At 57.0% G+C, this 23480-nt stretch overlaps 2 protein-coding genes across 16 annotated transcripts in view; one reads left to right on the plus strand and one right to left on the minus strand.

The window, feature by feature from the left end:
* Positions 1-16714, minus strand: part of KCNAB2 (potassium voltage-gated channel subfamily A regulatory beta subunit 2) — a 109392-nt gene extending 92678 nt beyond the window's left edge. For all 4 annotated transcript variants that reach the window (XM_007980829.3, XM_007980827.3, XM_007980824.3 and 1 more), the window contains exon 1: positions 16442-16714. The gene's annotated coding sequence lies outside the window, so the exon portion shown is untranslated. The remainder of the gene's footprint in view (positions 1-16441) is intronic.
* An 84-nt stretch (positions 16715-16798) lies between these two features.
* Positions 16799-23480, plus strand: part of NPHP4 (nephrocystin 4) — a 142522-nt gene continuing 135840 nt past the window's right edge. For 2 of the 12 annotated variants that reach the window (XM_073007896.1, XM_037985124.2), the window contains exons 1-2: positions 16873-16982; positions 23132-23304. In XM_073007896.1, coding sequence (XP_072863997.1) covers positions 23170-23304 — 135 coding nt within the window. In that variant the 5' untranslated portion in view covers positions 16873-16982; positions 23132-23169. Of the gene's footprint in view, positions 16983-17219; positions 19022-23131; positions 23305-23480 lie in introns of those variants that run through there. The other 10 variants (XM_073007895.1, XM_007980817.3, XM_073007898.1 and 7 more) reach the window with 10 other exon arrangements.

Here is a 23480-nt window from a genome sequence, read left to right on the forward strand (position 1 = left end):
CACCACCACCACCAAAAAAAAACAAAAACAAAAAAAGAAATAGCACAGATGACCCAAATCATGAGATGACGGGCCAATGACTAAAGTGTGAGAAATACCTGCCAAAGACAGAGAGAGACAGAGAGGGAACACCAGCAGCCAGAGAGCAACTCCCTGATAGAAATCACAGGGCCCCAAAGGGCCTCACTACCTCTTCCCTCAACTCCTCGAAGGTGTGTTGGCTTCACAGTGGAACTGCGGGGCAGAAAGTGAATTCCAGGTCATGCTGCAGTTCTTTTTCCCTTTAAAACTAATTTTACACCCTTTTGTGAAGTGTGTCAGAGTTCCTCCCATGACAGGAAGTTGATCAAGAGAAGCCAGGGAGAGAACAGAACCAGGCTGGACAGTGTGTTCCAGGCCAGTCCTGGCAAGAGGCTTTGATGGGGTCTAGACAGGGGATGTGCATCTGAAGGTGTGTGTGCCGGTGCGTGCACACACATATGCACACACATATGCACACATGCACACACATACACGCACACGGACACTGCTGGGCCCACTCCACCCGTTAGCCAGGCTGCTTATGGTCTGCTGCCCACTCATGTACCCAGAGAGCTGCTGGGGAAAGGCCGCACTCTGCAAAGGTGGATGCCCCACCCCATGCCAGGCGGCCTTCCTGCCACTCTAGAAAGCAGATACTCCAAGGGATAGGTGCAGAGTAAGGCCCAGCACTGCTACAGAGGGCGGGGTTGCCAGGGGGACTTGGAGAGCTGCATAGTGGTGTTGGGTGACCCTGGCTTATGTGCCGAGATGAGAATATCCAGTCAGGGCCCACTTCAAACAGAGGCTCAGAGTGTGGCCCGCAGCTCCTGGGGGAGAGGAGTTGGACTGTGGGGTGCAGTGCACCCAGGGATACTTTTGCTTTGCTCTTTCCAGCCTGGATGTGCCCAATTTCCCCGCTTTACAGCTTTCAATGCGGCTGCTCCCAGAGGAACAGGCAGGGCTGCTCTGGGGCCTCACTCTGGGCCCAGGCCAGAGGCTTCAGACACCTCCCCACTCAGGCCCAAGGCCTGAAGTTCCCACGGAAACAAGTTCCCCAGGTGACCCGTCCGCATGTGGCACAGGGGGTCAGAGCATGAGACCCCACGGGCCTGGGACAGAGCTTTGGGGTGGCGGTTCGGGAGCCTCACTCCCTTGGCCACTTCCCTGATCGCAGCTTTGTTTTCATCATCTGCTGCAGGTCTGTTGATACCAGGAGCATTTCTCAGCCCATGTTGGTGTCCTGAGTGATCCTTTTTTTTTTGAGACAGAGTCTTGCTCCGTCTCCAGACTAGAGTGCAGTGGTGCGATCTCCGCTCATTGCAACTTAAACCACGCCACCCGGGTTCAAGCGATTCTCCTGCCTCAGCCTCCCGAGTAGCTGGGATTACAGGCGCATACCATCATGCCTGGATAATTTTTATATTTTTAGTAGAGATGGGGTTTCACCATGTTGGCCAGTCTGGTCTCGAACTCCTGACCTTAGGTGATCTGCCCGCCTTGGCCTCCCAAAGTGCTGGGATTACTACAGGCGTGAGTCACTGTGCCTGGCTCTGAGTGATTCTTAAAGAGGATGAACAGAGGAACAAGGGAAGCCTGTCTTGGGTGCTGGCTGCTCTCGGGGCAGGCAAAGCCAGTGTCAGGGTGAGGGGGGGCGGGACGGGCCCTTTCTGCCATGGGGGACCCACCACAGTGGAACTGGACTTGGCTCACCATCTGCCTCATGAAATCCAAGCCCTGCCCTTCGCAACACAGAGAAAACAATCTGTAGGTCTTAACGGCCCAGCTCCAGGATCTCCTGCCCATTGGTGCCAGTGAGGGGATGCCTGATGAGGTAGTACTCCTGGCCCCCACACTCATCAGCTCCCTCAGGGGGAGCCATGTCAAACCAGACAGCTCCAGGCAGCACCTGAAGGCCACACTGAACTGAGGGGAGCCAGACCCCGCCACTACCTCTGCCTCAGCGTCTCCAGCCTCTCCCAGGGCAGCGGCTGCAGCTGCCTCTACCTGGCTGCAGTGTCAGGGAGAGAAGCAGCCTCTGCATCTGGTAGGCTCATCAGTGAGGGCTGAAGGGGGGGACGGGCGCAGGGATGGGAGAGGAGGTCCCAGGTTCTCCCGGCCAGCCCTTCCCTTGGCGGTACGGGCAACAGTGAGGCACACACACTGCGGCGCCCAGCTTCTCCCACTCCTTTCCAAGCATCCACAGTAAAAGGGGATAAAGGAAATGCTGAGTCTCCTCTCAGAGCCAGATTGAAATTTTAAGTGAGCCAAGGTAGGAAAATAACACAGGGGGATGGGGCCACAAGAAGAACCACTTCCCGACGATGACTGCCGACTGCGTTTCAAAGCCTGACTCAGCATGGCGGGGGGCTCAGAGGAGACCCAGCTCCCATGGATGGAGGGGCTCTGGCTCTGGCTCCAGCTCCAAGCTGCTGCCTTGGCTTCCTGGGCAGAGGGGGTGGGTTTTAACTGCTTAAATCCCAGGATGGGAGAAGGAAGGAGAGGCCAGTGTCCTGGTGTTTCCCAGATGGGCAATTTCAAAGAGATCGTTGCTTTACATGGGGTGGCCACGCTGGCAATCAAGTGGTCTCTTGGCCACTTGGCCCTGTCCCCAGGTGTGGTTGGGGTCCCCACCTCTCTGGAGCCTGGCACAAACTCACACCCAGGAGGTGAGTCCCCATGCCATGACTGGACAGGGAGGCCTGGGCAGTAACTGTCTGGGGAGTGGTAGCGCTCCCAGCTCACCTGGCTGATGTGAGTCTCTATGGCAGCCTCGGAGAGGCCGGTCCATCTGCCGCAGGGACAGAAAGCGCTGATTCCCAGCCAGCCATGAGCAGGGACACTCTGGACACTGAGTCCTGCTGGAGCCCCTCAGCACAGTGCCCAGCACAGAATAAGGTGAACTGTTTACTGTCCATCCCCAGAACCCAGTGCTCATCTTACACAGGCTGCTGTCTAATCCCTCGACAACAGCTCTTATCATTGTATTTTAGGTGGGTTTCAATCACGGCTCTCGGAAGAAGTTGTGGGAAAAGATTCTGGTTCCATTTGCACAGGGGAACTCAGAGCCCAGAGCAGGGATGTGGCCAGGCAGCACTTCTAACAGAGCGCTGAGGGGTGGGGGTGGAGTGGGGAGATGTGGGAGCTGAGCTGAGGGGTGACGGTGGAATGGGGGGATGTAGGAGCTGAGCTGAGGGGTGAGGGTGGAATGGGGGGATGTAGGAGCTGAGCTGAGGGGTGAGGGTGGAGTGGGGGGATGTGGAGCTGAGCTGAGGGATGGGGGTGGAGTGGGGAGATGTGGGAGCTGAGCTGAGGGGTGAGGGTGGAGTGGGGGATGTAGGAGCTGAGCTGAGGGATGGGGGTAGAGTGGGGGGATGTAGGAGCTGAGTTGAGGGATGGGGGTAGAGTGGGGGGATGTAGGAGCTGAGTTGAGGGGTGAGGGTGGAGTGGGGGATGTGGGAGCTGATGAGGGTGGGGTGGATCAGAACATCAGAACACAGCCCCAGGGTGCCAGCCCTGCGACCTCCCTCCACTCACAGCACCCGTGTTCCCTACCAGGGGAAACTCCGGCCAGCATCCTGGGCAGGGAGACCCCCACCTGCCCCAGTGGGAGGCTGTGCCCCGTCTCCCCATTTGGGGGCCCTGCATCTTCACAGTGACCACTGGGAAAAGACAGACCTGGGCTTCCGTGCCTCCCCGGGCCACTAAGCCCATCTCTCTGAGCCAGGAGGGTGCCCTGCCTTCTAACTATGAATACACCAGCAGGAAGGGAGAGAGAGGACCCAGGCTGGATCCCACTCCTAGTCACGGGGGTTAGGGGGGACGCTCAGCCAGCTCCAGGTCCACAGGCTGGCTTTCTATCATGCGTGCTCCAAGGCCGTCAGCTCAGCTCCCACGTCCCCACCTCCACCCTCATCCCTCAGTTCAGCTCCTATATCCCCCATTCCACCCTCATCCCTCAGCTCAGCTCCTACATCCCCCATTCCACCCTCACCCCTCAGCTCAGCTCCCACATCCCTCCACTCTACCCCTACCCCTCAGCTCAGCTCCTACATCCCCCCATTCCACCCCCATCCCTCAGCTCAGCTCCTACATCCCCCACTCCACCCCCACCCCTCAGCTCAGCTCCTACATCCCCCCATTCCACCCTCACCCCTCAGCTCAGCTCCTACATCCCCCCATTCCACCCTCATCCCTCAGCTCAGCTCCTACATCCCCCACTCCACCCCCACCCCTCAGCTCAGCTCCTACATCCCCCCACTCCACCCCCACCCCTCAGCTCAGCTCCTACATCCCCCCACTCCACCCCCACCCCTCAGCTCAGCTCCCACATCCCCCCATTCCACCCTCATCCCTCAGCTCAGCTCTCACATCCCCCACTCTACCCTTACCCCTCAGCCAGCAACAGCTGGTGTGCAGTCTCTACAGAGGGAAGCAACTGTCCAACGAGGAGGAAGCCGCCAGACTCTGGAGGGAGACGGGGCTGGAGGTGGGACTTGGGGGTAGAAACCTATTGTGTGGGGTGAACTGTGTTCCCTGAAAGATCCACCCAAGTCCTAATCCCCGGTACCTGTCGATGTGGAATTATTTGGCAAAAGGGTTTTTGCAGGTGTAATTAAGGTGGGAATCCTGTGAAGAGCCCATCCTGGATTAGGACGGGCCCTAAATCCAATGACAAGTGTCCATATAAAAAGAGACAGACACAGAAAAGGCCATGTGGCGATGGGGGCAGAATCTCGGGGGTGTGTTGACAAGCCAAGGAACACTACGGGCAGCCACCAGGAACCAGGAGCGAGGCCTGGAACACACGCTCCCTCGGTCTCCAGAGGGAACCAAACCTGCCCACACCTTGCCTTCTGGCTTCCTGGTCCATGAGAGAACAGAGAACACTGTTTCAAGCCACCCTGCTTGTGGTACTAGGAAACATATACACCCCCCAGGCTTAAAAACCGTCTAACCGAGCTGGGTGCAGCAATGCACATCTGCAGGCACAGCTACTTGGGAGGCCAAGGCGGGAGGATCACTTGAGCCCAGGAGTTTCAGACCAGACTCGGTAACACAGTAAGATCCTGTCTCTTAAAAACAACAAAACCCTCTAACCAGAGCAGGTTCTATGAGAAGCAGAAAAACAACCATCTTTTGTGGGAAGCGACCTCTTTGCTGGGGGTCTGGACCCCTGCGGGCCCCAGTCCTGCCTCTGCTCCAACCTTGAAGCTGAAATGTCTGCAGCCCTCTCTGTATTCGAGTTTGTGATCCAGGCACTGGGGGCTCCTCCCTGTTCTCCGGGGGACTGTAAGAATAAATAACAAATGGCTTCAAAGAGGATTACCGTCCCATGACCACGTGGTGGGGCATGAAAGATTAATATCTTGCCAGGCAGTGCTGCAGCAGCAATTTGAAAGGCAGCTTTACTCCACCACATCCATTAAAGGCCCCGCTGAATAAAAAGCGATGCAGAAGCAACCACTACAAGCTGGGGCCAGCCGTGCCTCTGCAATCACATAACCAGCAGACAAAAAATTTTTAAAGGAAAATACTCATTGCTGGTGAGGTTGAGGTGAAACTACTATGAGGAGACGTGGCTGGTTCTGGGGCATGAACTATTCTGCAAGTTTTTTTGGAAAGAAATTGGGTGGTAGAGGTTCAAAGCTTGGGGTCCAGGAATCCTACGTCTGCGACTTTATCCTAATAGTTCAAGAGAGGAAATAAAGTGAGATGCACACAAATGTTTCCCATAGCCTGATTCGGAAGAGTGAAGAGCTGCCAGATCTCCAAGGAAATAATATTTAAGTGAATTATAGACAAACGGGAGGGTATAATGTGGCCACTCAGTGAACGTTCCCAGCTGGGGAAGGGCTTGGGCTAAGAGTGGAGAAGGTGGAGGGCGCCCGTGTGTCTGCAGGGGCTGAAGGCAGCCGATGGAGCAAGTGGGGAGGAACTCCTGCTCCACACCACAGGGACCCTGCCTCTGACCCCATGACCCTGCTCTGGTGGGGAGGGTCTGTGTGTGGGAAGCAGGAAAAGCAAGTTCCAGGGGTGGGATGGGGAATCCTACAGGAGGCTCCGGCCACCTGGGCTTGTAGCACAGGCTCTGGAGTATATGCAGCCAGCAGAAGCCAGGCTGCTGGGGCTGCGGGCTGGTCTCACCCCTGTGTGGTTTCCCTTTACCTGGCATCCTGGTGACTGTGGCCCAGGAGGGACGAGCGCCCGCCCGGTGAACGGGTCGCCTGGGGCACAGGATCAGGCATCTGCTGTGGTCATGTTCTAGCTCTGTCCTCTGGTAGCTGTGTGACCTGAGACAAGGTCTAGGATCTGTTCTCACCCGGGACACAGAGATGGGAGGAGCTGAGGACTAAAGGCAAATGTGCAGAGGGGACAAAGCAGGGGGCCAGAGCCGGAGCAAATCTACAACACAGGGGACGTGCTGGGATGGTTTCTGCAGTTCAAAGGATTTACCTCAACATAATTAAGTGCCTCGGCTGTAAAAACACAAGTTGTATCCTCATTGGTGGTGTGGGCACCACGTATGGCTCAGGGGCTGGGACAGAGCCCTCAGTACAGATGACAGACATCGGGGAGCCTGTGGCCATCAGCCACCGATGCCAGCTCAGGCCACAGCTACCGCGGCAGGCACCTGGTTTGTCTCATCCTCAGCTGCAGCAGGATGACCTGCCAGGTCTGGCTGAGTGCCAGGCCTGAGGCCGTGGCTGTCTCTGGCCTCCCCTGGGCACTGCCTGTTGTTCAGGGTGTTCAGAGCAGGATTGTGCCTGGTGGGGAAGAGACCTGGGGAAGGACCCCTTGGGGTCACAGGTGGCCTCTGTTGGGCCAGGAGCCCTCTCATCCTCTCTGGTTCTGAAGGCTTCTCCCTGCCTGCCACAGCCAGGGGAGATGAAATCAGGGAGCCGGTGCTGGCGACAATGTTTGCTGGCCTGCAGGAAGCCTAGGCTTGGTTCCAAGGCCTCATGACATGGCCAGTGCGTTACCAGTCAGGCTGAGTTAGGGGACAGAGGTGATGGGGACAGCAGGCATGTTCTGTCCTCACGAGGCCCACAGTCTAGGCAGGGACAGATGTCAGCAGTCATGACCACTGCAGGGCGTGCGTGGAGAGACTACAGGACGTCGAGGGGCCTCAGTCAGAGAGCTGCACCATGACACCGGCTGTACAGGATGAGTCCTCTATCCTCAGTTTCCCTGTCTATAAAATGAGGAGTCTGGGCTGCACAGTGTCAAAGACTCAGAGAGCCTAGAGGGGCTTTCTGAGGCCACTGGCTCCAGGGGCCCAGGACCGAGTCCCACCACCATGTGAGCAACAGTGCCCCACACTGGTTCATGTCTCTGTGTGTTCCGGGCTGCGTTAGAGACCAGGGATTCCGCCAAGCCTGGGGACAGGTGTTATCCTGTCCCCTCTAGAACCTGGGGCGAGGCACCACCTCTCCTGCTGCTCACACAGACTGCTCCCAAGAGACCCACCTACATGGGTGTACCATGGGGCCCAGACAGGCCCTCAGCACCCATACAGCCCAGCAGGTGGCTAGGCCGCTCCAACAACTGGTGACCACGATTACTGGGTTGCTGGAGGGTTGGAGAGAGCCTCTCCTAGGCATCCCTCCCAGTGGCACTCCCAGAGGCTTAGCCAGAACCTTCTGGCCCTAGGTGAGGCAAGGAATGAGGGCGGGTGGCACCGGCTCTGTGTGTCTGTGTGTGTGTCAGGAGAGAGGAGAGAGGAGAGAGGAGAGAGGAGAGAGAGAGTCGCAGAGGGACCCTGGTCAGCTTCCCTCCATCCAGGCCAGATGAATGGCCCAGCTCAGCAGCACAGAGGAAGCAGGAGGCCTCTGTGAAAGGTGTTCCGACCTCCAAGGTCCCTCCTCACCTTCCCTTGTCCCTCTCCCCGCAGTGCCCTGACACCCCGTGCTGTCTTTGCACCTTCGGACCCCACTCTCCCTGCCTGTGAGGCCACGGCCGTCTAGTGCTTCCCCCTTTCCTGACCATGTTAGATGGACACTGCCAACGCTTTGGTGAGCTGCTGATACTTTGGTGGTGGCCTGAGTGGTACCTTGATGCCCTGGACCATACATCTCCTCCTGCTCTGATGTGGGCAATGAGGGCAGCGACCTTGTCCTGGCTCCTGATTCATGAGTTAATGAGGAGCAAGTGACATTCCTCAGACCCTGGTCTCACTGCAGCACTGCCTGGGAGAGGGCTGTCAGCACTGGTGTCACTGGGATCCCCAGCTGCTACTTCAGACCCCAATGGCCTATAGGCTTCATGTAAACAGGCCCCTTTCTCCCAGAGATATCCTTCATTTTTTTTTTTTTCTGGAAAGCCCCCATTCAGGGTCTGTTGTTAACTGTCACTCACACCAGCAGGATGGTGGGGGGTGGGGTTCACTCCTCACAGAAGCGGGCTCGTCTGCCCCAGTGGCCTCCCTAGAACCATCTTCTGGGGTGGAGAGAGAGCATGGCAGCTCCCCGGAGCCTCTGACATGCCCCAGCGCAGGGTGGCTGATGTCCCCTGGACACCCCCACTGCCTTTTAGGCAGGAAGGATGTAAATAAGGAGGCATCCACTACTCCTTCGAGGAGCAAAGCACCCTGTGTCCCTGCAGAATGGGGGGGTTTTGAGTTGGGATTTGCAATTCCTGTTTTGGGCATCCTATATCCTTTGTAGGAGCAAAGGGACAACATGGCTCCGGGCCTCCTGTCTGTGACACCTAAATACCTCCTGGTCTGGGTGACTAAAATTACCTGCTACTCATTGCCATGGAAAGGCAATACCCTCTAGGGGGTGCGGGGGGCTGACTGAGCAGAGGCAGGAGGCGCTGCAGGATCTATCTAGACAGACAGGGCGCAGGTAGGGCATGGAGAGGGCCCAGATGGGGCTCAGACAGGGTGCAGATGGGGCACTGATGGGGCACAGACAGCGTGCAGACGGGGCACAGACGGCACAGACAGGGTGCAGAGCAGGATATGGATGGGGTGCAGGCAGGGTGCGGATGGGCCGCACAAGGCGTATAGACACGGCGCAGGCAGGATACAGATGGGGCACAGACAGGGTGCAGGCAGGATGGGGACGGAGCACAGACAGGGCACAGACGGCACAGACAGGGCGCGGAGAGGGTGCAGACGGCACAGGCAGGGCGCGGAGAGGGTGCAGACGGCACAGGCAGGGCGCGGAGAGGGTGCAGACGGCACAGGCAGGGCGCGGAGAGGGTGCAGACGGCACAGGCAGGGCGCGGAGAGGGTGCAGACGGCACAGGCAGGGCGCGGAGAGGGTGCAGACGGCACAGGCAGGGCGCGGAGAGGGTGCAGACGGCACAGGCAGGGCGCGGAGCGGGTGCAGACGGCACAGGCAGGGTATGGATGGGATGCAGGCAGAGTGCAGATGGGGCGCACACGGGGCACAGACAGGGCACAGGCAGGGTGCAGACACGGTGCAGATGGGGCACAGGCAGGGCACAGACAAGTGACAGACTCTGTATGGTCAGGCACAGGGTGGCGAGGACTGGTCCCGTACCGACCTCTGGCCTCCTCTGCCGCGGGCAAGTGCTTGGGCCATCAGTAACCCTGAACCAAACCACAATCCAAGAGGCCTGGACACTAACAAGGCGCCCTGCCATGCACGGGAGGATGAAAGCAGAGTCTCAGATTCGAAGCTCACAAAAGTGCAGGGCATTCCAGTAGAACGTGGGCTTCACATGTTCCCAAGAATTACAGAAACCCCCGCAAAGCCCTTCTCGCCGGAGCTTTCAACCATCACAAACAGCTTCCTCGTGTGCTTCCTTAAGAAGTAGAGGCGGGCAGGGTCACCGACAGACTGAAATGGCTAGGGAGTGTCTCTCAAAGCATGTTCTTGGAACCCCTGATCTGAGTCACCAGGGACTGGTGGCCAAGGAGCTTGCTAAGCTGTACCAGGACCCCTGAGGGCTGGGCAGGCGCCACGCCCTGCAAGTCCGCTGGGCACACCGACAGCTCAGGACCCTCAGCCCACCCAGGCCCCAAGACTCCACAATTCCTACACAGAACATGAGGCACTATGCAGCCAACCTATGCAGGGCCACCAATAAGGCTAAGCTCCAGCCTGCAGTCCACAGGCGTCCCCAGAAATGCCCCCATTAAGGCAGGAAATGGAAGAACGCACCGTTGAAATAGTCTCTAAAGCGGCGGATGCAAGAGGGTGCTGCTGGCAGCTGCGGTTAAGCAGCAAAGCAGCTTCGTCTGCACCTGCCAGCCCAAGAGCCGCCCTGTGCCCTCACCTTCCTTTTCCTCCTTTCATGGTCAAATTTCTTCAGAGCCATTGGTGGCAAAGTCCAAAGGTTACCAGAGTGGGCTTTGGCTTGGGGTCCTGGCTCCTGTGCCTAGTAGCTTGGAGGCCTTAGGGAAGCCACTTGGACTTCCAGTGTTTCTGCATCAGTCAGATGGGGATAAGATGGTTGGCAAGTGCCTGGAAGCTGGTGGTGCTGAATCTGGGGTCCTTCGACCCCTCAACGCTCCTGGGAGCCCAGCTCTGCTTCCCCTCTCAACAGAGGTTGCCTCCTCGGCAGCGGCTGGCCCACCGGATGCAGTAGATACCTGCCTCATCCTCTATTTTCCTCTCCTTCCTGGGCTCTGGAAGAATCCAGGGTTCCCTCCTGTCTGTCTTGACCTTCATCTTCCCTGTCAAACCCGTACCCTCGGCCACTCTTGGCACCACCTCCAGGTGACACTGTCAGGGCTGTGACCAGTAAGGAGGTGGCAGTCACCTCCAGGTCCCACCTCTCCTGTGAACTCCCGCCCTACCTTCTCAATGCCCGTAGGCACTGCTGTCCAAGACACAGACCTCGAAACCCAAGGTCGACTGAGCCCAGTCCTCCCCATCCAGAAGCCCCGATTTCGGCTCTGCCTCTTTCGGTCTGCAGCCCAGGTGGACCCAGCGAGAAAAGCTTGGGGGGCTCCTAGGTTCTTCTCTTCCCTCCCTCCCTCCCCATCACTGTCCAGCCCCATGGTGTCCTTGGCCCTGACGCCCTCTTCCTAGTCATCCTATTCACCCATATTCATGCCCTAGCCTGTGAACGCACTGGGCCTCTGGCCATCCTCCAGCCTGCCCGGTCCTCCCTCTGTGACCTTGCCCATGCAGAGCCCTTTCCCAGATCGCCCTTTCCTAGCTCTGCCTATCACAACCTGCCTGTCTTTGAAGGTCCACATCAAATGTCCCCCCTGCCCCCATGTCTCCTTCCCCATCAGCAGGGTTTTCTCTGACCGTTGCGGGCACGTGGTCACTGCATCCCTTTCCTGGCTCTCAGCCCTACAGGAGGGAGGTGGGTCTTGCTCATTCTTGGTCCTTCAAATGTCTGCTGCTAAGACCTTCGCCCTTCACTGGTATGATAGGTTTTAATGTTTTAAATTTAAATTTGTTTTCCAATGAATAGATTGAGCTGAATATCCTTGCTCATGCATTCTAGTTATTCCTTACTCTCCTGCATCTCAGAGGGGTTCTAAGAATATCACTTTCAGAGAGCCCCTGCCATGACTGAGTGTTTGGGATCACAGGGCTCCAAGGCAGAATTCTAGAGTCTTCTGTCCTAGGCTGCACTGACAGCCTGTGGATACCAGGGCCTGAGATTGAAATGAAAGATCATGAAGCTGCCAGGGGGTGGAAAATGAAAACACATCCATGGTGAAGGAAGGCGAGCGTGCTCGGAGCATGGCTCTGCAACCCCCTCGGTGCCCAGGGGCTGCTGGAATCAGACAGGCGGGCAGGTGTGCAGTGGGGGTCCGGCAGGCTTGCGGGCCCTCCACAAGGCCCAAGGTCAGGGAGAACGGGGCAATGAGTGTCCCTCCCTCACAGGGAGGCTGTTCCCTGCAGACCAGGGCAATGGGCTCTCCCCTCCTGCCCTCTTTTCCCCTTCCTTCCCTCCTTCCTTCTCCACTGTGAAATCACTCAGCGGGGCACTCCAGCCGAGAGGTCTCAGGAAACCACGCAGAAGGAAAGCCAGGTTCCTCTGCTCCGGTTTTCCTGGGGGCTCAGTTGGGCTGACCAGGAACCACCTGAGCTCCAGGCAGGATGGTGGCTGGGGCTCCGCGTCCGACTGGAAGAGGGGGAACTGACAGTTACCCAGCACCCACTGTGTGCCAGGGACCAGCCCCAGGCTCCTACCACTGAGGCAGTTCACCCATTCAGATAGAGGGAGACACGAATGATCCACGTGTTTTAGCAGGCCAGAGAGTCAGAGACGCAGAGAGCTAAGTGTCTGGCAGGGAAAGAGTCCAGGTTGGTGATGGAGGACCGCCGCGGACCAGACCTCAGGGGTCTACAGGACCCAGAAGTGACTCCAGAAAACTGGCCCACGTGGAATGGGTTGAATCTGGTGTGGGGTCTGAGAAGAAACCTGTGCCCGGCTCCCAGCCATGGAGTCAGATGATGGATCTCGGCCGCTCGGCAGTCAGGGCTCAAGATCACAGCCAGGAAAGCCTTCTCACTGGGTTCAGGTGCAGGCGGACAGCCAGGCAGGCGTCCCCACCATTTCTCCACTTTTCCCCTTTTCCCAGTCCTATTTTATCTGCAACCAGCATGGCATCAAAGCAGTTAGCTCTGCGGGTACCCGTGTGCTGGAGAAACGGAGGGGGGCTGCCTGCAGTGAAACAGGGGCCGAGGAAGATGGCAGGGTGGGCATGGGGCTGCTCTGTGACCAAAGACACACCACCCGGGTCTCTGGGGCTAACCACGTGGTCACTGGGCAGACCAGCGAGTGGCCTCCTGAGACGCTGGCCAGCAGGGGTCTGAGTGGAAACCTGGGTGTGGCAGTGGCAGGGCACCCTCAGGCAGGGAGGGGCCTGAGCCCAGGGCTCATCCCACGGTGGGTGTGCAGAAAGAGGGAGGCCGGCCTTCATCTGGGCTCCCCAGGATGTGGCGAAGGACAAGGGCCCAGCATCTGCTCAGGCCCATGAAGCAGGGAGATGCATGCATCTGCCCAGCCCAGGCAGGCAGGAAAGCCTCGAGCCACTGGGCCGTGACAGGACGAAGCCCAGGTGTGCCACCCCACCTCCCCCAGTGTGCTCTCTCCTGGGGAATGAGGGCCCTGTTCCCTCTGCCTCCTTAGGACTGGCTGAGTGGAGACGGTGCATCCCTTCACAGACTCAGCCTGAAGATGGGCCGGAGCATGGCGACTTGCCCGTCACCAAGGAGACAGCAGTGTAGGGCTTCCCATGCCATGACAAAGGAGCGCTTCCATATCCCCCAGAGTCTGGGCCTGGGCCTCCGGGGCCTCTTGGGAGACTCACCCCTGCAGAAGTGAGGATTTCAGACATTCAGTGGAGCTCAGGTGATGGCAGAGGGGGCACCTGCCACAGAATTCTGGCAGAGCAGGAACAGAATCAAGGTTTCCTCACTAGCTGGGAGGCCGGGATCAGTTTCACTGCTGCTCTGTGCCTCAGTTTCCCTATCCAGCCTCCCTCACAGGGTTATTTACAAGTGCCTGAGGCGAACCGAGGTCATAAATGCAGTTCCAGTGTGGGATGCAGAAGAGGGTCCCTCCTCTTCTGCATCCCACCACGGACCTGGTGCCCTCACTCTTCTCTAACTATGGGGTCATCTCTTTGAAGGCCACGAACAACAGAACCCTTGCACCAGGGCCTGCACGCCAGGCAGGACTGAGTCGCTGAGAAATCTCCATGGTAGTGGCACCTCCCGCTCCCAACAGCCCCTCCAGTGACTTGGACACACCCAAGGGCACTGGCTGCGCACATGAATGTCAGCAACGCCTCCAAGTGGCCTTCCCAAGGGACAGCCGGTCATGTCCTCCGGGGGCTGGCTTTCCTCAGCTCGGACAGCCAAGGTACGAACTGGGCTCAAACAAGTAGTAAGTAGGGGGCCCAACCCAGCTCTGTCACTGCCTCTGTTGACCCTGAGAAGCCTGTCCTTCCGTTTAGTCCTCTGAGAGCAAGGATGACCAGCTGCTGGGTGCCAAGACCCAAGCCCTACTGGTGGTGGGAGAGGGGCTGGCAGGAACATGGGGTCTACGGCCCTAGACACCTCTGGCATCAATCCTCCTCAAATTGCCGCCCCCAGCTGCCCACTGTCCTGCCTCCTCATTCAGGGACGCCAGGAAAACATTGACTCTGGGACCTCTGGCAACGTGAATATCACTGAGAATTTAGCCAAGGACCAAACACATGCCACTCCTGGCCAGAGTCCCTGGAAACAGAAGCACGTTCCCCCGGTTCTCGCGAGGGAGCAGGCTCTCTCGCCTGCTCTCTTCCACACAGACGATGTGTGCCCAGTTACCACGGCAGAGCACCAACACACAGGAAGGTCTAGGGGAGGCCCCTCCCTCCAAGCCCAGGCCGGAAACTGCCAAATCAAAACTGTGTGGCACTCGCTTCCTCCTGAACCATTTAGGTCTTAGAAGATTACTGAAAAATGAAAGCAAGCAAGCTTTCTCTAGCTGGCCAGCCCATGGCACCCTCGGCCTTTCCAGCTCCCTAGTGCCATGGCCCATGTCCCACCTCCTGGGTGCAATGGCTTCTGTGCACACTGCTTCCCATCCAGGCTCCAAATCCAGACCCAAGACGGTTCTGAACCAAAAAACACACGAAAAGGGTTTCACACTTTTTTTTTCATGACACCCCCCAACTCCAGTGCCCGGCTCAGTCCCCAGGTGTTGATCAGCACCTACAAAGCATTTGCTGACTGGTGCAGGGGAAAAAAATGGCCCTGGGTGTTAACAGGGAAGCCTCTACCATGATGCTTTCAAGGCAGGTATGTGCTGCAGCCTGAACACTGTCAGTGCCACTGAGGCTGAGCGTGGCCATGGAGAGCTGTCCCCAGACAGAAGGACAGGATCTGGAGGACCAAGTGCATTCTTAGGGCCCCACACTGCGAAAGCACAGGGCCAGGAGCTGCACAGGGCTCTGCAGCAGACACAGCCGCCAGGCGAGAATCAGGTGGGCAGATGTGACTCTCCACACGTAGGTCCCGAAACCCTGCAACGCGGGGCCTGAATGCGGCTTCTTTAGCAGAGCAGGAGCTTACTCTTGGCACTGGGGAAAGGGGAGGGGTGAGGCTGGTGTTTTTGAGGGGGAGGAGAAGTTGCAGAGAAAGAAGAAATCCTAAAATGACAGACAGCGGGACAGCTGTGGCCTGAACTTGGTGTTCCTGCTCCTCGGATGTGGATGTATTAATTTTCATAAATGCTAATAGCCCATTTCCCCAAGAGCTATTACTTATGTCATCTCCCCTTGGACACAGTTCAACACAGGGCAGACAAACGAAAGGGAGGAAAAGGCAACCCCCACAGGCAGTCCCCAGCTCCCCAGCCCCTTCCCAACCAGGCAGCTCAGGTGTGGTTCCTAAGGTGGCCCTGCTAACTGCAGAGTCAAGACCCCTGCCTTCAGCTCCGTAGCCAGGTCCCTATCACGACTGGAAGGAAGAAAGTTACCAATCCCAAAAATGCTGAATCACAAAGTGAGGCTGAGCAGGAAAGTGGGGGTGGGGAGGGAGGGAGATGGTGGCCAGGGAGGAAGGGTGCTAAGAGCCTTCCCACCTGGAGCAACCAGGGATGCTGTGGGCAAAGAACAGCCCCTGTAGGAGCCCCCAGGACAAATGCCAGGAGGAGGGACGCCAGGATGCGGCTGGATGGCGGGGTGGGAAGGTGGGCAGGTACCCCGGCTGCTGCTACTGCCGCAGGACGCGGTGCAGCAGTGGGGTCTTTGCATCTTGCGAGCAGCAGCAGGTAGGGAGGTGCGGAAGTGCTTTGTGCCAAGGCCTGGCTGGAGGGAGAACCTTAAGATAGGAGTACAGGCTCAGGGTCAGAGGTGGCGGTGTGTGTGGTGTAGACAGCCCGAGGAACTGGTGCAGGAAGCAGGGTCAGAGTTCTGGAGAGCAGGGTAAGGTGGTGAGAGCGTGCCCGCGGGGAGAGGTCGGAGGGGCTGGGGGCAGAATGGGAGGGTGGGGAAAGGGACCGGAGCGACACAGGGACAGGCAGCGAGAGCGATGGATGAGCCTTGAGAAGCAACCAGGGGGAGAGATGGGAAGGACCGGGACCAGCAGCGCCCCGGTGAGGCTGCGCAGAGGCCCGGAGAGGGGATGAGAGGAGGATGGAGGGAAGGGGAGGGCGAGGCTGCGGGGACCGGAGCGGGCACAGATGGGAAAGAGGTGCACCGGGGAGAGGGACCGCGGCACGGGCAGGGGTCAGGAATGCGAGCAGAAGGGTCAGGCGGGAGGACAAGGAAGGAAAGAGGAAGGGATGGGGGAAGGGAGACGATGGAGAAGGAGGTAAGGAGGCTGGAGAGGAGGTGAGACGGCGGCGGAGGCAGGGACGCAGGGCCGGGGAAGAGAAGGAGACGGGACCGCGGCGCCTGCCGCACCGCGGGCTTCGCGGGTACCCGCCGCCGCCGTCCCGGCGCAGGTCGGTGGAAAGCGCGCCCCGTCGGGGTCTCTCCCGTACTCACCTGGGGGCTCCAGCTCCGGATCCTGTGCCCCGCGCCGGATCTTCCTTTCCGCCCTGCCCCTGCGACTTTAGCGCCCCCGAATCCCGCTCGCTCCTGCAGGTTCCGCCAGCAGCATCTTCACCTCGTGGGACGCCCGGGGCCTCGCCTCTCCCGGCTTCTCATTGGCTGTTGTTCACGCCAGTCACATTACCATTGGTTGAGGGGTCGTCGGACATGCAAATCAGGATAGGCCCGCCGCCGCACCGATTGGCTGGCGCTCGCGAAGCGTAGCCCTCTACTTGGGTTCTGATTGGCTCCGTGGCCCGGACGCCCAAAGTGACGCGAGGCGGGTTCTTGGCCTGAGTGCGCGGCGCGCCGCCTTCTGAGTCTCCTCCCGTGGGTGGCAGCGGACGGGGCGCGCCCCTCGGCCAGTCCTCGGTCTTCAAGGCCTGTGGCTCCGTTGAGCACCGGCTGCCGGGCCTCTGGGTCCGTCAAGTGGGGACTCCCTCAAAAGCGTGGACTCCGTGGCCTCTGGCGCTGCCGCGGCGGGTCGGTCTCCTAGGTAACGCGGCCCGCGGCGGGCGGAACCATGTGGGCAGGCGCCGCGGGGGAGGTTGGACGCGGCCTCGAGGCGCTGGGGGCCGCAGTGTTGGCCAGAGCTTCGGGGTTCGGGGGTACGATGGTCCATGCCGTCCCTGCATGGGGGCCCGGTGCTTGGGGTGCGGCGGCGGCGCGCGACGTGGGCTGTCCCCGCGTCAGCCGCAGGCGTCCCCTCTCGTCGGGACTCTTGGTGCGGCCCGGGCCGCCGGGTGCTGTTTGGCTACGTGGGTTCCTCTTAGGCCCTTGCCCTTTGCCCCCTGCCCCCTGCCCCCCGGCCTCTCTATAGCCCTTCGGTTGAAGGGAGCGCGGTACTGATGTCCTGGGCCTTGGCTCCCTGCGCCCTAGTCCGCGCCCATCCTTCCTAGGCCGGAGCCAGCGGAACCCGCCTGGTCGCCAGCCCGCCCCGCGTTCCGGCTATCCTTTCCCAGCTGTCGCTCTGCTGCTTTCGGGCGTGCCAGCGAGGCTCTGTCCCCGGGGCCGTCCCGGCCTTCTGCGCCCCTTTCCTGCCCTGGAACCTCCCGGCCGACCCGGCCCGGAATGCGCCACCCGCTCCCACGTGCCCTCCTCAGGCATGCAGGTTGCTCCTGCCCGCCCCCGGGCTTGCAGGCCACCCCTGCTGCCCGAGATTCCTCGTGTCTGGCTTCTTAGGAGACTGCTGCTTTCTGCCTCCGTGTGTCGCGATGTGTGGTTTGGTGGACGTCTGTGAAGGAAATCCAGCCTTTCACGCGTGTGCGGTTGGCAAAAGGAGGAGTATTTCTGATGATGGTGGGCAATGCCTCTCGGTCCTAACCCCGGGCTCCGTTCGTTGCAGCTCCTTTGTGCAGTTTCCGTAGGTCACACTTGTGTCTTTTTTTGTGTGCTAATTTGTGCCCTGATTCTATACATTCTGTGGGGGCAGCGAGCTTGTCTGCTGTGTTCAAGACTGTTTCTCCAGGGCGCAGGGCAGGTGCTGGAAGAGTGCTCGTGAATGAGGGAATTCCAGGCAGTGCTTAATCAGACTTCTGCTTCCCCGAAAGCTCCCCAAGGCATCTGGGTCTCAGGCATTACACATTTTCCGTTCTGGGAAGGAGGCTTCACGGACCCTGATAGCGCCTCCCACCCGGTGCGTCTTCCTTTCCCTGGGAACCGCTCTCTGTAGGACTTCAGCCCCGCTCACCTCTGCACCCTCCCAGGGGCCTGTGTGCTACTCACACTCGCCTTCTTGTCTTTCACCCCCACTGGCTTTCTAGATGCTTGAAGACAGCACATTTGACAGCCTTCTTATGCACTGGAACACAAGTGCTTGGGAAATAGTTGCTGAATAGATGAACAGAAGCAGAGATCTCAGGGAGATTTCACAGCCCTCGTTTTGGAGGTTGGAAACAGATGGGGAGGCTGCGGGCCTGTCCTGAAGTGAAAGAGGAGAGAGCATTAGCCCTGGATTCCTTTGGTGCTCTTACTTTTTCCCTCTGGGCCTCTCTTCTCCATTGGCCTCTCCTGGTCTCCTTGATTGAGGTAGCGGGAGGTAGTTATAATAGTTTACAGTATTATAACTGTAATGCTTTTATAATAACTAGTTATAATAGCTAGCTGTGTGACCTTGGATTGGCTGTTTATCCTGAGTCTCAGTGTTCTCATCTGTAAGATGGCAATAATGATGATTCTCATTTTGCAGAGTTGTTGGAACAGTAACCATGGAATGTTTGTGAGTTCCTATCTTGCATCAGGGGCTCATTAAAAACGGGTGTATTTTCACCTTTTTTTATTTTTTTTCTTGGAGAGCCCACTGTACCCTTTTCTTGGGTTCAAGACCTGGAGCCCTCTTGATTTTCTTTTTGTTGTTGATTTGGCCCCAAAGGCCCCTCTGTACTTCCTCCAGGGCATTTGTATTTCATCCTTAAAAGACTTTTGCTGAGGACCCAGCCTGATGTCATGGAGCTCACAGTCTCGCAGGACAATAGCATAGCCCTGGTGAAGTGTGGTGGCTCTTCTGTCACCTGCCCAGTGTGGGAGCAGCCAGAGGTGAGGATGGGGCTTTCACTCTGAGGAGGGAGCATTTGGTTTGACTCCTGGATGCCAGAGCACAGGTGGAAAGGAGTGAGGAGCAGGCGGAAGGGCACCTAGAGAGATTTATGAGGTGTTGGGAGGGTAGTCAGAGCTGCTGCGGCCACCTGAGCTCCCACCCGCAGAGTCTCAGGTGTCACCTTAGCCTCCGTGGCCCCGCAGACTATGACTGCCCTGCCTTCACATCCCGAGCCTCAGGACTTTGTGTGGGTGGCAGGTGCTTTTGGAACAGATGCCCTTCCGCCTAGTGTGTGCCCTGCTAGTACAGCAGGGGGCCAGCATGCTTCATGCTCCCTGTGAGGGTGGATTGGCGTGCACATGTCCTTCAGCAGTGTCCTTGGGCCAAGTGTGGCACTGAGTCCTGCAGACACCCAGGGAGGAGGCACCGGGTCAGAAATCTGGGGCAGGTGAGGAACATGGGCATCTGCGTCAGGAGATACTTCCTCTGTAAAATCCCCACCTGGGGCCATCACGGCCTGCATTTTGTATGAATACACTTCTGAATGTTATAAAACGTCAGTGGGAAAGAAAAACTTCAGGGTAGCTTTGCTAAAGCTTCAGTTTGATTCTGTGACCGTTTACTGAGTTGTGATGGTACCAAGGACACAGGAGGAATGGGACTTCTTTCTTCAAGGACTTGGCCAGTGAGCAGTTCAACACAAGACAGGTGACAAATGCTGTGACCAAGGGAAGCACAGAGGCCATGTGAGCCTGGGGCCTGGACCCTGGGAGCACCTAGGAAGCCCTCCTGGAGGAGGTGGCCCTTGAGCTGGTATTGCTCAGGTGTCTTCTGCTTGAAAGTCGTGGGCAGCTGTGTGATTTCCTGTGGCTCCTGTAAGAAAGTCCAACAGACTTGGTTGCTTAAAAGCAGCACAAATTTATTCTTTTCCAGTTAGGGAGGTCAGCAGTCCAAAGTTGGCTCTCCCTGTGGTGGCCCCTGGGGCTCTGGGCTGGCATGGTGTGGGCAGTTGTGGGCCTTGGAGGAGAGACAGCCTGGGCTCAAGTCTCCCGGGGAAGACTGATGGCTCAGTGTGGGCCATGTGTTCCTCCTTGAACCAATCACTGCAGACCTCTGGCTGGAATTGGGGAGCATCCCTCCCCGCACATGGAGTTGGGTGAGGGTCCTCCACAAAACAAGGGAAGTTGAGCAACAAAAATAGCCCACAGAGAACAAAAAACAACAAACCAGTGTGTGTGCCTGCTGGATTCACACAGGACCGGACTGAGTCTGGTCCTCTGAGGAGTACCTGGCCTACATGCAGCATCTGGGTGCACTGTGGGTGGAGGCAGGACCCTGGGCCAAGGATGCAGCATCTGGGTGCACTGTGGGTGGAGGCAGGACCCTGGGCCAAGGATGCAGCATCTGGGTGCACTGTGGGTGGAGGCAGGACCCTGGGCCAAGGATGCAGCATCTGGGTGCACTGTGGGTGGAGGCAGGACCCTGGGCCAAGGATGCAGCATCTGGGTGCACTGTGGGTGGAGGCAGGACCCTGGGCCAAGGATGCAGCATCTGGGTGCTCTGTGGGTGGAGGCAGGACCCTGGGCCAAGGATGCAGCATCTGGGTGCACTGTGGGTGGAAGCAGGACCCTGGGCCAAGGATGCAGCATCTGGGTGCACTGTGGGTGGAGGCAGGACCCTGGGCAAAGGCCCCTCTCAGGCTGCCTGGTCATGTCCTCTCGATTCCCACACATGCTGGGAGCATGCAGAGGGTGAACTGTTAGCACAACTCTTCTCAAACTTTTTGGTCTCAGATCCCTTTACCCTTTAAAAGATTATTGAGGACCCCAAAGAACTTTTGTTTATGTGAGTTGTGTCTACCAATGTTTACTGCCATAGAAATTACAACTGAGAAATGTTAAAAATATTAATTTATTTAAAAATAACAAGTCCATGACATGTTAACATAAAAACATTTTTTACAAAAACCAACTATATTAGCCAAAACAAAAAAAAACAAATTTAAAAGAGTGGGATTCTTTTGCATTTTTGCAAATGTCTTTACAGTCTCCTTAAGAGAGAACAGCTGAAGGCTCCTGTTTGCTTCTGTACTCAGCTTCTGTATTGGCCTGTGTTGCCTTGGTTGACGTATGTGAAGGAAGTCCATCCCGATCTAGTTGGGAGGAACCTCTTAGGTCATTGTGGATATTCTTTGCTGCTGCACTGAAACCCCACGAGCAGGAGTTTCTTAAGGATTTGTTCTAAAGCGGAGTCTCCACCACGTGAATGAACTCTTCGTGCTCTGACGTTAAAGTCCTTTGGTCAGTCTTGCACTTTGGGTAGATGTTTTCTTCTTGCAGGATTTTGTACCATTACGCATTGTTCAGAAAATACTGGTTCATGGAGTCATGCAGACCTTCCAACTATTGACACATTTAATGGTGTAACCTTAGACGATCACCTTATTTCACTGCCCGTCTCATCAGGGAAGTCTTGAAGAAGTGTGAAGCTGGTAGGCCCAAGGTGGAGGATACAAACGTTTTCAATTCTAATGTTTGCTTGGAAACTCCATTTTTATTACAGTTGTTTTCCCAGAAATGACATGCTCACTTTGTTCACACTTGAGAAGATGTCTGCCAAGTACCCATGTTTTGTCTCTCAGTCATTCTTAGTGAAAATGGTGTTGAATAAAAAAAGCGGTGTGTTCAACGTGCAGCCCAGTCACAGCAAGGCTTCCCCCGGGGGTGACTGTTGCCCTTCAGTTCGCACCAGAAATGCTTGTGTATTTTCCGTTTTGTCTAACAAAATTAAGAACGTGTCTACTGAAAGGTCAAGATATAATAAGATTAGTAGTTTTCCTGGCTTCACCACCGATGTTCTTACTTGAAAGCTGCCTTGTTCTTTTCTGTGAGAGGTTGGGAGGACCTCACTCAACCCAACCAGCCTTGGGTCGAGTGAGGCCCCAGTGGCTTTACCTGCTGCTGCCTCTGCCCCACCGCGCCACTGTAGTGAAGGAGATAACACCTGGTGTCAGGAAAATCGTTTTGACCTTGTAGAGCCCTGACAGGGTCCTGTTAAACCTTGGGTTTGGGGAATGGACTTAGAGAGCTGCTGTCTTAGAAGGCCAAACCCACTGCTTTTTCTCCTTCCTCGCCATTTTAGTATATGGAATTCAACCTCTTCTTGAGGTTCAGATCTTTGGATTCTGTGTTGGCTAGAGAAGATTGAGATCCTGGGCCCGCTGGACGGGATCAGATAACACTCAAAATGGGCCAGGACCCACCAAGAAGCTGGTAACACCTGAAACCTGTCCCCAAATGGCTTTAGCAACAAGAGACTTTGTCCATGTGGCTGAAGTGTCTTGGGGTGACCGGCCCAGGGCTCTAATAATGACATGGGGACCCAGTGGCCCTCGCTCCTGCCTTTTCCTCTCTGCTTATTTTTATGTGTTTCCTGAGGTGGCCCCGGGCGTTTCAGACTGACCACCTCTCAGCTCAAGGACTGTATTCCCTCTCTCATGCTCCCTGGGTCCCCTGCAAGACGGTCCTACCCTAGGGCTGTATTTCAGCACCTGCACCTGGTGTCCCCGTGTGGTACCCAACCTTTACAGCTGTACAGAACATCCCTTCGTGTCCCCATCCGGAACCAGCCACAGAGGCCAGGAGAGTCGTGCTCTTGAGTCTGGCCCACGGGAGTAGGGGTGGGGCGGAGGGTTCTCTGGAGGTAGATTTTATTTCTCCATGTTATTTTTATTTCTGAAAAGGCAATTCGCATAGTTCAAAGTTGACAAGGATACCCAGGAAAAGTGAATCATCCCATGGCGACCCCAGGCACCTGGTGTATCACCCTCTAGATACAGTGTGTTATTGTACAACTTCCATAAATTCTAAGCAAATGCAGCGAATATATACCTACCTTTATTTTTCCTTTTTGAAGTGCAAATGGTACTTCCCAGGGAAGGCAGCGTGGGTGCCAGCCAGCAACAAAGTCCACTTGTCTAGGATTTGCAGAGTGTGGGTTTGGGGGATGGAGGTTCCTCTGGGGTTTAGTGGGAGGCAGAAGCCTTCAGGATTGCTGTGACCACTGTAGCCCTTACAGCTCTTCTCTTTATTTGAATGTGACTGGCACAGGTCATCCGGGAAGCCCACGGGACCCTCAGGCGGGCAGGATGAACGACTGGCACAAGATCTTCACCCAAAATGTGCTTGTCCCTCCCCACCCACAGAGAGCACGCCAACCTGTGAAGGAATCCACAGCTTTCCAGTGTGTCCTCAAGTGGCTGGACGGACCGATAATTAGGCAGGTAACAAAACGTGCTGTTAGCAGATACATGTTGTGATTGCTCTTAGCTGAGATGTGGCTTCCCGTTAACGTACGATGGTCCCTGGCTTTCGATGGTTTGATTTTTGATTTTGCTACTTTATGGTGGTACCCATACCGCCATTCTGTTTCTCACTTTCAGTGCCGTTTTCAATATAT

This window comes from Chlorocebus sabaeus, chromosome 20 (genome assembly GCF_047675955.1).
Source record: "Chlorocebus sabaeus isolate Y175 chromosome 20, mChlSab1.0.hap1, whole genome shotgun sequence".
Taxonomy (NCBI): Eukaryota; Metazoa; Chordata; class Mammalia; order Primates; family Cercopithecidae; genus Chlorocebus; species Chlorocebus sabaeus.